The 19,252-nt window shown below is 39.8% G+C and overlaps 2 protein-coding genes across 5 annotated transcripts; both read right to left on the minus strand.

Annotated features, from left to right (window-relative positions):
• Positions 1–884: 884 nt before the first annotated feature.
• Positions 885–4,088, minus strand: zgc:153990 (nuclear apoptosis-inducing factor 1). Of its 4 annotated transcripts, none has more exons than XM_005454578.4 (5): positions 3,944–4,088; positions 2,893–3,110; positions 2,209–2,637; positions 2,008–2,061; positions 885–1,933 (listed from the first exon to the last, which is right to left on the minus strand). In XM_005454578.4, the coding sequence occupies exons 2-5, from the start codon at positions 3,017–3,019 to the stop codon at positions 1,491–1,493; spliced, it is 1,053 nt and encodes a 350-aa protein (XP_005454635.1). In that variant the 5' UTR covers positions 3,020–3,110; positions 3,944–4,088; the 3' UTR covers positions 885–1,490. The 4 variants fall into 4 exon arrangements, with proteins under 4 accessions (XP_005454635.1, XP_003449874.1, XP_005454634.1 ...); XM_003449826.5 differs by lacking the exon at positions 3,944–4,088 and adding an exon at positions 3,753–3,881; XM_005454577.4 differs by lacking the exon at positions 3,944–4,088 and adding an exon at positions 3,701–3,860.
• A 5,259-nt stretch (positions 4,089–9,347) lies between these two features.
• On the minus strand, positions 9,348–18,951 carry capns1a (calpain, small subunit 1 a). The gene is made up of 11 exons (XM_003449799.5): positions 18,796–18,951; positions 18,066–18,122; positions 17,935–17,971; positions 17,745–17,837; positions 14,657–14,714; positions 14,443–14,507; positions 13,306–13,374; positions 12,776–12,854; positions 11,661–11,777; positions 11,505–11,563; positions 9,348–11,393 (listed from the first exon to the last, which is right to left on the minus strand). Exons 2-11 carry the CDS (start codon positions 18,110–18,112, stop codon positions 11,367–11,369), a joined length of 651 nt encoding a protein of 216 aa, XP_003449847.1. The 5' UTR covers positions 18,113–18,122; positions 18,796–18,951; the 3' UTR covers positions 9,348–11,366.
• Positions 18,952–19,252: the final 301 nt, after the last annotated feature.

Below are 19,252 nucleotides of genomic sequence, written 5' to 3' on the forward strand. Positions count from 1 at the left end.
AAATTATGGATTAAATAAAGGATGATAACTTGTTACTATTGTAACTGTTATATCATGATCACTTTTAGCCATTTTTATTGGTTTTTTTTGCTTTTAATGCACTTCTTTATGTTTTTTTTTATCCCTCACTAGTTTATTCCACTATTGTTTCACCTTTATGTCTGCTTCAGTGTTTTATTGCTGTTTGTTGTCTTGTTTAAAGATTTCAAGAGGTGCCATGTAAAGTTAAAATTCTTTTTATTGTTGTTGTTGGAATGAGCCGCAAACTAACTAAATATTCTGATAGCTTCACACAGTTGTTTCCATATAAGATGCATTTGCACATTGCTGTAGAGAATACTTATATAATAAAGCAAACTGTCAGCATCTCAGCACAGACCATCCTGGACAATCAGTGCAGCAGAGCCCCCTGCTGCCACATCTGTACTCCTGCAACACTCGCTGGGTGTTTCTGTTGACACCGCTGGTCTGCACTGTCAAGATTTAGTGAGAGCTATTTAAAGATAACACAATCTTGGGTGATAAAATATTACACATAACTGATACATCTTTAAATGTATTTCTAAGATATTTAAGCTACTATGTGCAACAGCACTACTGTAATCTCCTGAGGGAAGAACATTCAGTAGAAATGACCCATATTCACTAGATGTGCCTCTGACTTCAACTTCTTCCTCAAAGTCAAACACAATATGAAGTTTCCAGTTTGACAGACTGCAAGAGATCAACCAAGCATCTCAGATGTGCAAGTGATCAGAATAGGCCTTTCAGGGTGTAATTTAAATATGGTAGCAGCACTGGAAGCACTAAGTTCCTGCCCAAAAGGACACTTGAAAATTGTAGTGTTTGCATGTTATAGATCACAGCTCAGAGGCTGGCTTATGTTCTGTTTAAATACACCAGTTTATTATATTTTTAAAAGAACTTAGTGAAATTTTCATATTCAAGTGTTCATGTTCGCAATGTAAAAAAACCAAAATCAATCACAAATAATATACTTACTTGTATTTTAAAAGTATCTAACACACACCACAGTTAGCGCTCAGACATAAAGACCATATAATGGTCAAGTGCAGACATCCACTCACCATTACAGTACACGTGATAATCTCCAGACATAAAGTAAGGGAAACGTACAACATAAGGACACACAAAACTGAGAACTTTTCAGAGGCTTTAAACAAGTTGTTTTCTCAGTAAAAAATGTGGTGGAGTCTCACTGTCAGTAGCAAAACGAAAAACTCTCCATGTTCTTTCTTTATGGCTAATATTGGTTGTTTTTGCAAACCACTTTCATATAACCACACAAACAGTAATTCCAACGATACAATGAGTCTACCAATTGTTTTAAAATATAACCACAGAAAATCTGCTGATTAAAAAAATATGAACCACAGGTGAAGTCCAAAAGAACCGAGAAGTTCCTGCACCTGAAGGTCACATATGAAGTCAGTGAGATAACAGATCCTCATCTTCACGTGTCACTGCTGTTATAACGCCGGCCGTCCATTCAGTTTGTCATGCATGAGTGCGATGGCTCCACCTGTGAAGTCTCTGAGCACCTGCACCGTCTCCCGCTGGAGCTGCAGCGACTCACGCACAAACTCCTGCTGAGTCTCTGCCAGCTGCTGCACTGACTCCGACAGAAGCTCCAGGGAGCGCGACACAGTCTCCAGCAGGATGTTGGTGGCGTGCTGCTCCTGAAGGCTCAGCGACGCATTGTGCAGCATGCTGTCTCTCGTGCTCTGCGAGGGCTGACCGGGCACCGGAAATGCAGCCGCAGATGCCGGTGGTCCAGTAGACATCTGAGGTTGCGCTTGTTTCTGGGTGCTGTTGTTAACTTGGTGATCGTCTTTTGACTTTGCTGTCTGAGTTGAAGGAAGCATATCGTCTCTTTGTTCATCGTCTGAGTCTCCAAATGCATTTTCAGTATCTGAGAAAAACAAGACTCATCAGCGTTTTTTAAGTACTAATATAAGTCAGAAAAGCAATTTCTTGACAGCTCACCTTCTGCTGGAGGCACCTCATATTGCACATCAAAAGAGGGCTGTGACGAGTCCCCTGCAACATTAACAGTTCATATAAAACTAAGTGCAGGAATGTGAAAAAAGACGCTGCATGCAATAACTTATAGGACGTGTGTGTGTGTGTGCACAGTGCACTCATATTTAGACTGAAATGAGGTCAATATGTGACCCCCTTTGCTACCTGACTGTCCTATGTTGTAGGAAGAAGGTGGAGGCATAGGTGTCATGTCCAACCCGCCATTGGGAGAGCTCTGCATTCCAATCATATCGTCCTCTTCCAACTCTTCTTCCTCCTCCGGCACATCGTCGTCTTCCCCCAGCGGGCCGAAGTCACCGGAGCTCTGCTCCTCATCGTCCATCTCCAGTATCTGGAGGACTATTTTCTCTGTCTGGTTAAGATCCCGGGAAAGGCGTGAGTTGAGGCCTCTGTTGGGCACTGTCCCCGACCGCATAGCAGCCACTTTCCGTTTTGTGTCACACTTTAGGTCAGACCACTTCTTGATGACTTCTATGACCTCACGTTGGCACTCTCCGATCTCATTGACCCGTGCAGTAATCTCTGCCCATGTGCGCTTTTTCATGTCTGTTGGCACACCACGATTGAATTTGCCTTTGGGAATGAAAAAAAAGAAATACTGTCACTGTTAGTGATTGCACAAGATTAAAGTTATTATAATTCAGAAATTCGCACTCAGTTCTTGCATAATTTGCACATTTAAATGTTTCAATTCCTCTGCTGGTAAAGGTTTTCATGACCAGCCACTTCACACTCATTTATTCATTCTCCAGACACAATCTCTACAGAAAGAGCTGAATTTTAAAAAAAATCCTAAAAGCTGTAAGCGACTGATAAGCTAATACATACCCACAACAACCATACGGTGCTTCCTAACTTCATCCAGCAATATGTGGACTTCACTGAAAGAGAAACGAGCCTTTCTTTTCTTGAAGCGTGTCACACTGTCTTGATTGTAGTACATGGGTGAAGACATTCTTCACACACTGTGTCGGTAGGTATCAAGCTGCTCTGAGGTCTCTGCTGTGCTTCAGCTCCTCCAGGTGTCTGACAGGAGGCTCAACAGTCTGATTAACAACAAAGTGTGGACGGTAAATCGTGTCTTGTCTCTCTGATGTGAGTTTAATGTTAGATTAAGGGCTATACAAAAACAAGCGACATGATGAAAGGTCAGGTCAGCAGTATTTATAATCTGTTATTCTCCTGCAGGTTTAAAAGAGCCACGGACACCTCTGGAGCTCGAGTTAGTCGATAACTTAAACTGATAATAAATGAATATAATTAAAGTTTAAGTTGTAACATACACAGCTTTCAAGGTTAAGCAGGGAAATAGCTCAGGCACAGCTTTACACTATCAGCTCTGGAAGAGTGAATGAACAATGGAGGATGCTGTGGTCACTTCACACATGCGATAGCATAGTTAGCTTGTTACATTTAGAAGCCACTCGGAGCTACTTGCTAAGGATACCTTTACATATCGCTTGCTATTCTATCGAGTGATGGCTCTGTCATCTCCCATTACAGTACGGTGAACACTTAGCTAGCCTAAAGTAAAATTACAAAATATCCACGATGCTAGCTATATGCAGCAAGGCAACGTTAGCTAACGCTACGCTTAGTAATGGCTAACAAACACGTTATTAAAACACAACCTCACCTCAAGAGGTACATGCCGATAGCAGAAATATCTAATGAGATTATGAACATACCCCCGAGTTAAATAAATTGGGATTTAGTCCGGAAACGTGAAGATAAACTTCCTTATCGCCAAGATAGCAATTGTCAAGTTACCCGCTGTGACGCCATCACGTCACAATTTATGTCCGGTTAATATTAACTACATAGCTAAGTAAAGCTTGCTGACGAAAACAGAAGGATTACAGTGGCAATTCAATCTTACCTATTAGTGTTTGGTTCACATCTTACATATAGCGACGACAATCATTCATCTGGTGATTTAACTGTTGAGTTTTAAAATGTATTTTAGAGCCGTGAGACTTTTATTTTGAAGGCTCTAGCCGAATTTCGGTATCGTTTGCTAGCTTGACTGAAATATAAACACGGTGGAAAAAGGGATATGTGTCCCAAAGCAACGTGATCTCAGTAGAGGTGGCAAAAGTACACACATTCTGTACTTAAGTAGAAGTACAGATACTTGTGTTAAAAAATACTCCAGCAATACTTCTTTACTCAAGTGAAAGTGAAAAAGCACAATCTGTGAAATGTACTTAAATTCCGAAAGTAAAAAGTAGCTCCTTGAAAGACAATTATACCATCTATTTTTATGGACAAGTAACTGGACCTTCTGCTCTATTAATGTCATACAAATACAATATTAGAATAGAATAGAATAGAATAGCCCTTTATTATCATAATATATATGGACAATAAAATTGTGGGTGCTCCACACCAACTGTGTCGGAATAAAATATTAATTATTCAGACATACTAATTCTAATGAATGTGCTTAGCTTGAATGTATTATTTAGGACACAAGAGGGTGACTTTGCCTCCACACATAAAAAGAAAAATAAGTACAGTTAGTGGTTACAGTGGGAGCTGTCTTCCATTGCTACACCAACAGTATACTGTATGTTGTCTTTATACTAGATGGTATAAAGTTGGTATAACAATTGAATTCGGTGAATGGATCTCAGAATCATCAGCTTAAATGTAAATTAATCACGCTTCTGAAAATCGAAGTAGTTGAAAGTACAGATATTTGTGTTAAAATGTAGAGAGCAAAAGTAAAAAGTTGTCAGAAAAATAAATACTCAAGTAAAGTACACATACCTGCAAATTGTACTTAAGTACAGCAAGAAAGAATTTGCACTTTGTTACTTCCCACCTCTGTTTCTCAATCATATATTTGTGACTCCTTAAAGAAGGCGGCATTGTGCAAGTGTTTATTCTGAGCTTTGCAGAATCATTAATTCATTTTAATTTTAATAAGGTTTGCACAAAACTTCAAGGAAATATTTGACAAGTCTCAGTTTCACCAGTTTGTTTTTGCCATGACAACCTTGTGGATCTAGAGAAAGCATATGATAGGGTGCCAAGAAAGGAAATGTGGTACTACATAAGTCAGCAGTGGCAGGGTAGTAGTAACAGACATGTGTGAAGTCAGTGAGACAGTGTTGAGGTGTGCATTATGAGCTGGGATCAAGATGGGGTTTGGGATTTCATCAGGGATCTGCTCTGAGCCCCGCCTTGTTTACAATGGTGATTGACCTCTTTAACTAGTGAGGTCAGGTAGGAATCTCCATGGACTCTGATGCTTCCAGACAATATTGTTATGAGCACAGTAAGCAGGTGGAAGAGAATCTGAAGAGGCAGAGGTATGCCCTGGAAAGAAGAAGAGTGAAAGTCAGTAGAAGCAAGACAGAATACTTGTGGGAACGAGAGGTATACAGCTGGAAATGTGAACATGCAAGGAGTAGAGGTAGTGAAGGCAGATGAGTTTAAATACCTGGAGTCAACTATCCAAAGCAACAGACAGTGCACAACTGAGGTGAAAAATCGACTACAGGCAGGAGGGAGTTGGTGGAGATGATTGTGACAGGATCAGGTGCAAGAGTAAAAAGGAAGGTTTATAAGATGGTGCTGAGAAGGTGGAGAAGGAGGCTGAGCAGTAGGCGGCAGAGATGAATATGTAAAGGTTTTCACTGGGAGTGACTAGGACGAACAAGATTAGACACTGGCAGGGATAGCTCAGTAGGTAGAGTGTCTGCCCCATGATCGGAAGGTCGGGGGTTCGACCCCACTGAACGGCTACCCTGAGGTACCCCTGAGCAAGGTACCGTCCCTACACACTGCTCCCCGGGCGCTGCACTGGTGGCTGCCCACTGCTTCACTGGGTGAATGGGTTAAATGCAGAGGAGTAATTTCCCTTCGGGGACTAACACAACACACTTTACACTTTACACTTTACGAGTACTTTACATCAGAGGTACAGCTCAAGTTGCGTACTTTGGAGACAAAGTTAGACAGGCAAAGCTGAGATGGGTTAAACACGTGCAGAGGGAGAGTGGAGATAGTGAACAAAAGATGTTGAATATAGAGCTGCAATCCAGGAGGAAAAAGTAAGATCTCAGAGGTTTATAGATGAATGAATGCAGTAAAGTACAGCATGCAGAGGGTCGGTGTGACAGAAGAGGATGTTGGAGACAGGGTGAGATGGAGTCAGATTGTATGCTATAGCAACATCCAAAGGGAGCTACATAAAGAAGAAGATTTTTGCCATGCTAACATTTCAGCCTTGTGGCCTGTATCCAAACCAAACATTAGAATGTGGAAGAAAGGTGCTGTAAGTGACTGTCAATGTTAGTGCCAAACAGGCTGGTCTGAGTATTTTAGAAACTGCTGATCTACAGAGATTTTTCCACACAGCCATTTCTAGAATTTACAGTGTGGTTCAAGGTTATAGCAAGGGAACAGTAACTCAAATAATCACTTGATACAAGAATGGTATGCAAAGGAGCATCTCTGATCCCACAGCATATTGAACCTTGAACCAAATGAGCTACAGTAGCAGAAGACCACACCAGGTGGCACTCTTGTCAGCTAAGAACAGGAAACTCAGGCTACAATTCACACAGCCTCATTGGACAATATATGGCTGGAAAAACGTCAGATCTAATGAGTCTCAATTACGAGAGGGTCAGAATTTGGCATAAATGACTGCATGGATCCATCCTGCCTCGTGTTCCCTCAATGACCACGACGTGCTCATCTTCTGATCGCTGTCAGCAGGATACTGGTCCATGCTTTAACATGACAATGATTTCACTATTTTCTAATTGCCTCTGCAGACACCAGATCTCAAACCACTTTGGGATGTGGTGGAATGTGTGATGCTGTCAAATCAATATAAAGCAAAATCTCTCAGAAATGTTCCCAGCAGTATTGAAAATGAAGCCAAAAGGTGGTCCAAGCCAGTAATAGAGACTGAATATGAGTAAATAGCATAACTATACGCTTTAGAATACCTTCAACTGCTTCTGTCCTCTGTCACGTTACCAAGAAGTGCTAATGAAGTCATCCACGTTCATGGGTTACTCTGTATCCACTCTAATGCTGATACATATTTTAGCTTCATGGTTTCAAAAAATACAGTTCTAGAACAGGTTTGTCTTTTTTTTAGTTTGTTCAAATTCATCTTCGTTTTCTTTTATGCAGATGGATGGTGTGCAGCTTGTTAGTCTTTTGCCTTTGTGGCAGGCTTGAAATAAGTGAATGGTGTTAAAGGGCCGATTTACTTAAGGATCCTGCAATCACCCACCACACTTGTCTTTGAGGATGTCAGTGTTTTGTTTTATATTGCCAAAAACCATTGTTGGTCTCCCCATAATATCCTAAACCACTGATGTGACCCCTCCAAATAATCATGCTCTATCTGATTAAATAGTTTTGATTTTGCAGCTTAAGGAATGGCCTCTTTTAAAGAGCTCCTTTGACCACATATTGTGGATTCACACAAAACAGCTTTCAAATTCCCCTTGTGTGTTTTATTCAGTGGCACGTTAATTACTTAAATGTTAAAAAAAAAAAAAATCCATTTGGGATGGATCTGACTAAGCAGGCCTCTGGCTTCTCAAATCTGTTTTTTTGTGTGTGTGAGGAGGGGTGCCAAACAGAAGGCCCAGGAGCCAGAAATGGCCCAGCAAAGACTTCAATCCAGCCCAATAGAAGGCTTTGGAAAATAACTAGCACATCAATTTTTGGACTTTCAACTGTATTTGTAGAAGTTTTACAAGCTTTGGGGCTGATAAAGACCTCCCACATAGCCACAAATCTCTAAATTGGAATCTTGTCTATCAGCAATTAAGGGCTGGTTATCGGATAATTTCCTGTGCTTAAATACTGATAAAACAGAGTTGATGGTCATTGGACCGCCTAAATTTCAGCACTCGTCCCAAAATTTTACCCTGAGAATTGATGATAGGGTCATAACTTGTAGAGACAAAGTAAAAAATTTGGGCGTGTGGTTTGACACGGTGCTCTCTTTTGAGTCTCATATAAAAGAAATAACAAAAACCGCCTTTTATCACTTGAGGAACATAGCTAGAATTAGACAAGTTTTGTCAAACGATACTGCAGAGATTCTTGTTCATGCATTTGTGTCCTCACGCATTGATTACTGTAATGCTCTTTTCTCAGGGCTACCAAAGAAAAGTTTTAAAGGTCTACAGATGGTGCAAAACGCAGCTGCTCGTATTTTAACAAGAACTGGAAAATTCGAACATATTAGCCCTGTTTTATACTCTCTTCATTGGCTACCTTGTCCGGTTCGAGCTGATTTTAAAGTCCTGTTGCTCACTTACAAGGCTTTAAATGGATTAGCACCTTCGTATCTCTCTGACCTTTTACACCGGTATATTCCATCCCGTGCTCTCCGATCTCAGGACTCTGGTCTTTTAAAAGTTCCTAAAGCCAGGAAAAAGAAAATTGGAGAGCGTGCTTTTTCTTTTCGTGCCCCGGTTTTATGGAATAACCTCCCTCAAGATATTAGGCAGGCATGCTCTGTCGAGGTTTTTAAAGCTAAGCTGAAGACACACTTGTTTACCTTATCCTACATGTCTTAACTCTATGGCTTTTAGGTTTTAAATGTTTTCTTCTTTTTATTTTGTTCTTAATTTCTCTTTTTTCTCTGTTCTTAACTTGTACTGTGTCTCCTATCTGTAGTGCTATGTATTACTTTTAAACCTTTTTTTCAAACAGTTGTACAGCACTTTGCTTGAAGGTGCTTTATAAATAAAGTTATTATTATTATATTATTATTATTATTATCATTATTATTATTCATACAATACCAAAGTAGTATTAGATAAACAATGAAATGACAGAAAAGCTCCTGTTTTTTCACTATCTAATAGAAATTGATTAAAAAAGAAAAAATATTTTTATCAACCAATAAAAACTACAGGAAGGTCCGTGCAATGACTTACCAGAACGTTTTCTATAATTTTAGGCATTCATCATGCAGAAAGCTGAGACATTAAGATCAAAGTGAGTGAGTCTGACAGCCCTGCCTTAGAGTAAAGGCATTTTAAACACTTTTCCAAACAAGAAGTGTCTTTGTTCAAATACAAGCATGAAAACCAGAAGATGATGTGCCACATACAGTAGACAGAAGGATAGGTTTTTACAGAACTGTGTTTCTACTTTCAGAGTCTAAGATCATATTGAAGCTATTTACAAAACATCCATCACTGATTATCTTCTGCTTTAAACTGACCAAGCCGTCACTCTTTAATAACCCACACAGAGTATTTGTCAGCAGTACACCAATAATAAGACTGACATATTTAACATGATGTTTTTATTCCAAATGCAGTACAGGTCATTTATCAAGCAAATCCAATAACAGTTTAATGGCTGTGGCATAAAGAGCTACAGGATTAAAACCCCTTAATAATGGCATTTCACTTTGGGCTTCATGCATTAGTGGCATACAGCATCAGCTCACACACTATGCTGGCATCATCTAATGGAGGCATAAGTGATCAGAAAGCTGAGACACAGAAAGCTATGGCAGACTTTCACTTCAAACAGAAAACATGGCACATTAGCCTTTCGAGCAAAACTCACACCTTTCACACTTTAATGTACATTACTACTATAGATAGAAAATAAAGTCAGCTATGCTGGGTCGTTGCATTAACTTACCATTAAGAGCAGGACCCAGAGAGTACAGGATTTAGATATTTAGAAACCAATTAGCCATCTAGTGGCTGTAAAAGGCATTCTGATAGTGATAAGATGCAATAACAGTCTATGATGCAAAAGAATGGAGTGTAGAAATAATTAAACCATGCTGTGTTCCTACAGTGCTATAACTCATATAATTGCCTACAACATAACCAGCAAACAAAAATCTATGAGCCAGTACAGTCTCAGTGAGCACAAATCTACAGTCAGAGGAGCTGGGGCTGGTTTCACAAACGCCGAATATAACCCGAGGTTGAAAAGTTTAACATCAGCGGTCTCTTCCATGGCAGAGCCTCAGCAAGGATACGGTGCACATACCTGTTTTACAAAATTAAACCTTTTTCTCTGAGCTGCATGGGCGTGCACAGACTGACAGCCCGTTTATCCTGTTGCTCCTGCTTGTTTAGACACACTCATGACTTTTAGAGCTGCAAGGGATGTGGCCACATGTTACTTTGAATGGGCTTGCTCTCTCTTCAGCCATTATACCTGAAAACACCTCTTGGTTTAGCTGCATGAGTGACAGCCAAGACAAGAGCATGTCAATGGAAAGGTGTTTATTTGTTAATAATAATAATGTCTCTACATAATTTCTTCTAGAAGGAATATTCAGAGTGACACATCATTCAGTTAGGTGTGAGCTGCCTTTGGGTTTTTTTTGCTGCAGCTATGCTTTGTCCTCTGCTCAGGATGAAACTGGCTGGAACTACTGAGAATTTATGAAATTCTAAGGACATACATGTTTACTAATGAAATAGGCTACCTGCCCCAACAGGTGTAACGGAATTATCAGCAGCCACAAAGAGTTGTCAACACAGCAGTGCACACACACCCACACAATTCCTAGAAGGATCTAATCTAGTAGAACGGGTGGAAAGAGTTGTGCGGTGCCTAGTCTACCAACATTACAGTTGGCCTGTGCTCAGAGAACAGAACTCACATCTTCAATAAAGTGACACCTGAAGAAGGTTCGTGTGTCTTTTCTAACACTTGTGCAGCCCACAGGTGGGTTCCCAGCAAAGTTTGGAGTTAAACGGCAGAAAAAGAAGGAAAAAAAGCCACCTGACACTCAGCTTTTAGGATGAAAACAACCGACGAGCAAAAACATGTTTCTACCAATTCTCTAAGATATGGTGATTGTCAAATCATCCCCAGACAAAGAGCAATACTAGTTTCACATTAGATTTTCATTACAAATCCCAGGGCGTCAGAAGCAGGATCGTCTTGTGCCATTTAGAATTCCGGGGTGTGAGGAAGATCAAAAGCAAATGCCAAAAAATGGGAGAAATTCAACATACTATCACTTTTACACAATCATGTGGTTTTATAGCTGTCCAAAGCATTCAGTAGCATTTACCTTTGATTATCCTCAGCTATGGGCAGCATTCTGCATGCAGCTTTGCTAACAGTGTTTTCCAATCTTTCGTGTAAGTTTTAAGAGCTGTGAAGAATGCCACCACACGATTCCATTAACATGCAATCATGAAAATAAACCTGCACGCACAAGGGATTTGCTAACACAGGAAGTTATTGTGATGATGATTAAAATATCTCGAATTGTGTATATAAACAAAGTGGTTCCATGAAACGAGCCGGAGAAACATGATCTGGACTTAAGAGTACATGGTGAGCTGGAGCCACTGAAAAGACACAAAGAAGAGCAAAGAACAAAACAACCAGTCAAATACTTTAAAACGGTCTGAACTGAAGTCAAAACCCACTGATACAAACAACAACTTCGATTACTTTACCTCTTGAATATTAACTTTGATGGTCCCGTTGTTATCCTTATCCAAGGTTTTGAAGGCACCTGATTCAGAACAGGTATTAAACTTCAGAGTCAATCATTCCTATCACACTAAACTATAAGAATTAATTTAATGATTGGTCTTTAAAATGAAACTTACGGCACATTGCATCCAGCCTTACGAGACAGCCAATGTAGTTGTCAAAATCCATGTTTCCACTTTCATCGCTGTATCTGCGAATGATCATCTGGTACAGCTGGCCACTGAGAGGGAAGCCTAACGAATAGGGACGCACAACTGTGTGTTACAATTAACAGGTACATGCGCATTATGTCTAGATAAGGCTGTGCTGCCTATATCTCGACACAAGTGGCCTGATACTCATTACTCACAGTGCAACCCCAATTCCAAAAAAGTTGTTAAATGTAAATAAAACTGAATGTAATGACTTGCAGAGCTCTGAAACCCCTTTATTATTCACAACAGAACATAGAAGACATATCAAATGTTTAAACTCAAATGTACCATTTTCAGAAAAATATACCCGTGTGTGCATGGGTACAAATCAATACTGGATGTCCATGATTTAAATAAAAAACCAGCCATGATGGCAAAGGCTCAGGAACACCTCCAGAAATCACTGCCTGTGAATACAGTTTGCTGTCCCATCTACAAATGCAGCTTGGCTCCTCTCTGAGCCAAAGCTTTAAGATTCTTAAAGGAACTCCCCACATCCTCTGGACTAAAGAGCAGAGACCACCCGGATTATTATCAGCGATCGGTTCAAAAGTCTGCATCTCTGATGGTATGGGGAACATTCGTGCCTATGGAACTGGCAGCTTGCACATTTGGAGAGGCACCATCGGTGCTGAAGGTAAACACAGGTTTTATTTACTCCCATCCAGTCGTCTTCAACTTTAAGGCAGGCCTTGCAATTGAAACAATGTGAATCTACATACTGTAGACATTCCACTGACAATTTCAATCTTCTATTGTGAAAACGCTGTATTCTGTTTTTCATTACATTTTATACAGTGTCCTAAATTTTTCAGATCTGGGGTTGTAAATGACTAATTATTAAACAAAGCCTCAAAATGTTTCTGGCTTATTAAACTAAACACGAACCTTAACACCATATACATACAACAGTTATTGTATACATATGAATTGTTTTTCCAGTGCCTCTTCTTAGAGGCTTAAGTAAATCTTTTCCCTTCATTCTTGAAGTGCTGTGGGACCGTTTGAACAATGCAGCAGAACAGAAAAATCCTCACCAGCAGCTTTGAAAGCATTAGGCAGCTCATCTGCCCCAATGAGACCGGAGTGATCAGAATCGTAGGTCTTGTACACTCCCTAAACAGGAACAATAGAAGCATTTAAAACATTTGTGGCAACCCAGTTTCCTGGTAAGTTCACTGACAACCTAGAAAGGGTAAAAGAAAAAAATGAAAACAGCTGCTTTCACAACTCCCAAGCCATAAAGGTTTCAATTCAATCACCACCATATACAAGTTACAACTTGTATCTCCTTCAGCTAAAAGAAAAAAAAAAATCATACAGATCACATTTATGTGTTGTAAAAACCTGGTGGCTAACCAAATTAGGAAGAAGTTTGGCACACTGTGTATTCAAATCAGCCCGCCTGATGCTGTATAATCTTTAAGCCACTAATTCTTCTGTGACCCCCCCCCCCTCCCCTCCCCCTCCCTCCTCCGCTGTAAATGGTTAAGCCTGACCACAGTAATGCCTTAAACTGTGCAACAGCGAAACAGATGTGCAGGATAAATAAAATGAAACTACTTGCCTGCCATCTTTTTATATTGTCCCAGAGGTGTTTGAATTCATGAAAGCCAAGTTTTCCGGTGCTGTCAGACTGAAAAAGTGTTAAGGCCAAAAGACAACAGCTTCTCCAGTTAAGCAAACAGTTGCGAGTTTACTTGCACAGTATTTGCACAATGGGCTTTCACATGCCTTTTCAGTAGGGAATCTACCACATATTACAAAGATCTCATTTAGCTGTTCTTTTCATAAACATGCAAATAAGAATGTCAGCTGAAACTTTGTGGTCCTCTCAGTGTTCAACTTCCCAAACATTTTTACATCATTAATCCTCCCCATCCACTGCTACAATATTATGCTGGTTCAACAGAAAAAAAGTCTTTAAGTTTGAGTACGTCAGATGTTTTTTTAAATCCACAACTTAGCAATACATGAAGGGATAGCTAAAGCTTTTTGTTATTGTTCAATTAGGACAATGAACAGAATTACAGAATATATACCCCTGTCAAACAGCCAACTGTGGACAGCAGAGATGAGCAGTCATTCCTGTTATACTACAACACCCCAGTGAACTATAACATGCCTATAAGTGTGTCACCTATAGTGCTATGTGCGGTGCTATATTACCAGACCACTTTGAACTGTTAAAAATGAAATAAAATGAACAGTTTCGTTGCCTTTCAATAGGCCATTCAATCAGATTTTAACTAACACACTTCTGTATATGTAATATAACAGTACTCAAGTCGTTTTCAAAAGACATATTTAGACATCTTCAAAGCAACATCCATTTCTGCATTTTGTAAAGTTGCTGTTTTAAATTGTATAATTGCTTAGTGTTATTTTTTTACTTTTACCCAGATATGAACTGTGTGGTGGGAGGGGCCTAGAACAGAGAGGGGAAAAGAAAATATGTATGAAGGCTTCAAATTTTGGGGGTTTTCTCTGGATTTCAGTCCACTGCAGCTTTAAGGTTTTATTTGCTCCATAGTCTTAGTAAGCCATGAGTATGACATGGACCTGTTGAGCCAACATATCCCCACTTTAGTTGTCCGTTTCTATTTGTTCTGCATCATTTTTTAAAATTTTGCTGTGAGTGACAGTTCAATACTGTCACCCAGATTATATAAAACACACAGAGTACTAATGAAGGAAAAGATACATCCATGACTGCTACCATGCTCCTGCAAGACTCAATGCTGAAACCGTCTGTCTTCAGATCATGATCTAAAACACAACATCAAAATCTATTAGTAAAAAAAAAGAAAGAAAGAAAACAAAGAAAAGAAAAAAAGACCCTAACATGTACATGTATTCTGAAGAATTGAATCATAAGCATAATGAAAATAAATATGACAAATGCAGACATATCTTACGCTTTGCAATGATTCTGTTCAGGATGTTCATCAGCTCGTTTGGGCTCACTTCCATATCCTACATGATAAATATGGAATATCATTAAAAACATAAAGAAACCTGCAGAGACACAGCTGTATGGTTTAGCTAAATGATCAAAACAACATCCATATTACTGCTTGGTCTTACACCTGATGTATAGGTTGGATTTTTTATTTTTATTTTAATGAGATGAGTTTTTCAAAAATAGCATAACATGGCATACTCTTTTAACCATTGGGAAGGGCTCTGGTGCTACATTCAGCAACAGTATAAGAGATGTTCCAAAACAACCCATGACTGAGGGAGGAGCTTGTCAACTGTAAACAGTTAACAGGTTAACAGGCATTGTGGGTGGAGCTCAAGCAGCTCTTCCACAATGACAGACGGGTTTACTGTGAACACAGTCAGGCTTTTTTTGCCTTAGCTGGCCCAGCAAAACCCAAAACTCCAGATGGGCATTGAATTTAATTAAATTTAAAGTCTGTCTCCTCACATACAAAGTCTTGAATAATCACACCCCATCATATCTTAAAGAGGTTGTAGTACCATATTGTCCCAACGCAGCACTTCACTCTCAGACTACTTGTGGTTCCTAGAGTTTAAAAGTACAGGGTGGGCCATTTATATGGATACACCGTAATAACATGGGAATGGTTGGTGATATTAAAGTCCTGTTTGTGGCACATTAGTATATGTGAGGGGGCAAACTCCCCAAGATGGGTGGTGACCATGGTGGCCAATTAGAAGTCGGCCATCTTGGATACAACTTTTGTTTTTTCAATAGGAAGAGCCATGTGACACATCAAACTTATTGGTAATGTCACAAGAAAAACAATGGCGTGCTTGGTTTCAACGTAACTTTATTCTTTCATGAGTTATTTACAAGTTTCTCTTTGTTCACAGCTATTGACATGTCGAAGAAGTTAACATGTGAGGAGTGGATCGAAATCATCTTGATATCTGGTGAACGCAGTAACTGGGTCATTGCAGCAGATTTCAATGCAAGACACCCTACGAGACCACCCATCTCCCATGCTACAGTTAGCAAACTGCTTGCTAAGTTTCGTGAAACTGGTTCAGTGTTGGATTTGCCAAAATGTGGACGCAAGAAAACTAATGAAGAAACATCAGTGGCTGTCCTAGCTTCATTCAGCAAGAGCCCACAGCGTAGCACTCGCCGCATGTCACTGGAGAGTGCCATTAGTCGAACATCCCTTCAGCGGATATTAGCTACTCACAAATGGCACCCTTACAAACTCCAGCTACTGCAGCATCTCAACGAGGATGACCCAGATCGGCGCACAGAATTTGCAGAATGGGCAAAACAAAAATTGGAACAGGACCCTCAGTTCATGCAGAAGATTTTGTTCAGTGATGAGGCAAACTTTTATGTGAATGGTGAAGTTAACAAACAAAACCACCGCTATTGGTCTGACACTAACCCACATTGGATGGATCCCTCCAAGACTGTTGGAACAACAAAAGTGAAGGTTTGGTGTGGTATATGGGGTACAACGATAGTGGGTCCATTCTTCATCAATGGAAACCTCAAGGCCACTGGATATTTGAAATTGCTACATGATGATGTGTTTCCCTCTTTATGCACTGAAGCTGGCACGTTCCCTGAGTTTTTCCAGCAAGATGGTGCACCACCACATTATGGGTGCCAGGTCCGAGCATTCCTAGATGAACAGTTTCCTGGAAAGTGGATTGGTCGTCGTGGGCCAGTTGAATGGCCCCCAAGGTCTCCCGATCTGACCCCCTTAGACTTTTATCTTTGGGGTCATCTGAAGGCAATTGTCTATGGTGTGAAGATACGAGATGTGCAGCACCTGAAACTACGGATACTGGATGCCTGTGCTGGCATTTCTCCTGCGGTGTTGCTATCAGTGTGTGAAGAGTGGGAGAAGAGGGTTGCATTGACAATCCAACGCAATGGGCAGTATACTGAACACATATTACAAGTGGTCAGAAACTTGTAAATAACTCATGAAAGAATAAAGTTACGTTGAAACCAAGCACACCATTGTTTTTCTTGTGACATTACCAATAAGTTTGATGTGTCACATGGCCCTCTTCCTATTGAAAAAACAAAAGTTGTATCCAAGATGGCCGACTTCTAATTGGCCACCATGGTCACCATCCATCTTGGAGAGTTTGCCCCCTCACATATGCCACAAACAGGACTTTAATATCACTAACCATTCCCATGTTATTACGGTGTATCCATATAAATGGCCCACCCTGTAGAATGGGAGGGAGAGCCTTCAGCTTTAAGGCCTGCAGTGCCAGCTGCCCATTAGAGCGCTGCAACTTAAAAATGTTTAAATGTATCCAATTTAATTAGCCTGTTGGATAGTGACCTAAAGAGTTATCTTTATTATGTCAGTTGATCAAAGTGAAATTAATTTTTCTAACTGAACAAGTATTCTTGGTGTGTGTTCTTAGCAGCAGATTAGAGTCACATATAAAAACATTTATATATTTTTCTGCATCAGAGTAATATATTTACATTCCTGTGGCAATAAAAATGCAGTTTGGGCTTCATTCACAGGTTTCAGTAAGACACAGCTGAACAATAAAACATTTTCCCTCAGCAGAGAATGACCAGGTTATGTGTTTGGCATGAGTTACTACAGTGATTTATCCAGGTAACTAGAGCGCCACAGGGACGCAGAAAACTCTTTAAGCTCAACTCATTTTGCAAAGCCATAAATTTTGCTTCATAGTACACCCGTCAGAAGAGGAAAAGGTAATAATTCTGTCAATAAAAAATAAATAAATAAAACAGGTGTGAAAAAATGTGATATTCTAAGTTCAAACTGAGTTTTTTTTAAGCTGCAATTGACAGTTCTGCTAGAAACATTAACATTAATGTCAACAAAAAGTAAACAGAGAATCCCAGAAATTAGAAAAACCAAACCAAAACACCATAATACAATCTTTTGGCCATACCTCTTAGCACTAAATTACAATTAAATGTTTTCACATTAAAAATGAACCAGATTACTGCAAAAAAAAAAAGCAACAGATTTTAAGAGAATCATAACTAGGCATTGCACTTACATCTCCAGCAATCTGCTGGAAAACTCTGCGGAACTGCTTTTCTTCTTCACTCTCATTGTGTGCTGCATGCGTAACTGGCATGCGTGGTGGAGGCTGTGGGACATATGCGCGAGAAAATATTAGAAATTCTATCATCATCCACTATTAGAAATTAGAAGTAATGGGCAGTGATGAAACGATGTAAACTCACGGGTTGAGAAGGCACAAATTGGTTTGGGTCGATGTTGCTACAAAGGCAGGAGCAGAGATCAAAAGCAGATGTTAGACCAACAGACCAAATTTTTGCCTACCTGGTACTTGGTACTTTGTTCATAATCTCACCCGGCAGCATCAATGATGCCTCCAATAATCGCTTTGACAAAATTCATCTTCTGTCAACTGTGAATGCAAAATGCAAATATTTATTTGACTAAGTCCAATGGTTTTGTCTTGAATAAATATATAAACACACGGTACAGTGAATGACACCCTTCACAAACACTGTAATTTTTAACACTTCGTTTGTTTTCTTCATATACTCATTAATTAACGACACACCCAGAAGACCCTGTTAAAATGTTTCCTGATATGGAAGAAAATCCATGACGCACCCAGACTAAAACGGATGAGATTTGAAAAGTTATCCTTGTTCTTCGCAAATCTATAATGACACCTCTGAACACAAATGAAGGGTATAGTCAGTAAAACGTCCCCCTCTAAACAGCACTGCTAGATTGTGTGGTTAGGTAACGACGCAAACTGAATATAACCGCATGCTATGTAGCGTTATGCTTCAAAACTAGCACTGTGTCAGGTCAGCCCGTTATCCGCCCTGCAGCTGCTCAGTGGCGTTAAAATACCGTGTAAACCGTAACACCTCCAAACTCCGCAGCACGCACTTAAACTAACGATATACTGGACAGCAGCTGATTTACTCTTGCTATCCTAGCTCTGAGCTAATTCGGCTACACGAGTAAACACAGCCGTCATATTCAGTAAAACTTGACACTTAACTAAACCTGGACTGTTTTTCATTTGTTCTATTAAATCGCTACGTTTAATGTATATTTACCTGTAAGGCAGCAAGCTTTGTAAAGTTGACCGCAGGATATTTGGGCAGGCTTGCGTGACTTCCACTAACTCAGCTGGTAGGAGGTGCTCTTCAACACGCCCCAACTGACGATCACAGATCGGAGGAAGGAGGAGGGCTCGCGGTTTATTTCCGCCTTTGCTCCGAGCTGCGATCTTTACCAAATTCAGTATGATGAAATACAAATGATTTCTCTTTTTATACTACTTGGTGATACTAACAGCGTTTTATGAAGTATCTTCAAATCTTCTTCTTATCTTGTGTTTGTTATCAGTCACGTACAATGTCATAACTAAGCATGAAAATACCAATTCCCTTGTATTAGCTACTAAACGAATTGTATTTACATAGAAACACATTTTTCCATGAATTAGCTCTGTTTGTATACTGTTGTTGATGGACTTTAGATCTCAGTCAAAAATAATTCAAGACATTGAGC

The sequence above is a fragment of the Oreochromis niloticus genome, linkage group LG10, assembly GCF_001858045.2.
Source record: "Oreochromis niloticus isolate F11D_XX linkage group LG10, O_niloticus_UMD_NMBU, whole genome shotgun sequence".
Classification (NCBI taxonomy): domain Eukaryota; kingdom Metazoa; phylum Chordata; class Actinopteri; order Cichliformes; family Cichlidae; genus Oreochromis; species Oreochromis niloticus.

Coding starts and splice junctions, on each gene's coding strand:
- zgc:153990 (XM_005454578.4), bottom strand. CDS start 3,019: ATGTCTTCACCCATGTACTACAATCAAGACAGTGTGACACGCTTCAAG. Junction 2,638..2,892: donor GCACCGTATGGTTGTTGTGG/GTATGTATTAGC, acceptor TCATTCCCAAAG/GCAAATTCAATCGTGGTGTG. Junction 1,934..2,007: donor TGAGGTGCCTCCAGCAGAAG/GTGAGCTGTCAA, acceptor TGTTTTTCTCAG/ATACTGAAAATGCATTTGGA.
- capns1a (XM_003449799.5), bottom strand. CDS start 18,112: ATGAATTTTGTCAAAGCGATTATTGGAGGCATCATTGATGCTGCCGG. Junction 17,972..18,065: donor GGCATCATTGATGCTGCCGG/GTGAGATTATGA, acceptor CTGCCTTTGTAG/CAACATCGACCCAAACCAAT. Junction 14,508..14,656: donor GAACAGAATCATTGCAAAGC/GTAAGATATGTC, acceptor GTTGTGTTTTAG/ATCATGATCTGAAGACAGAC.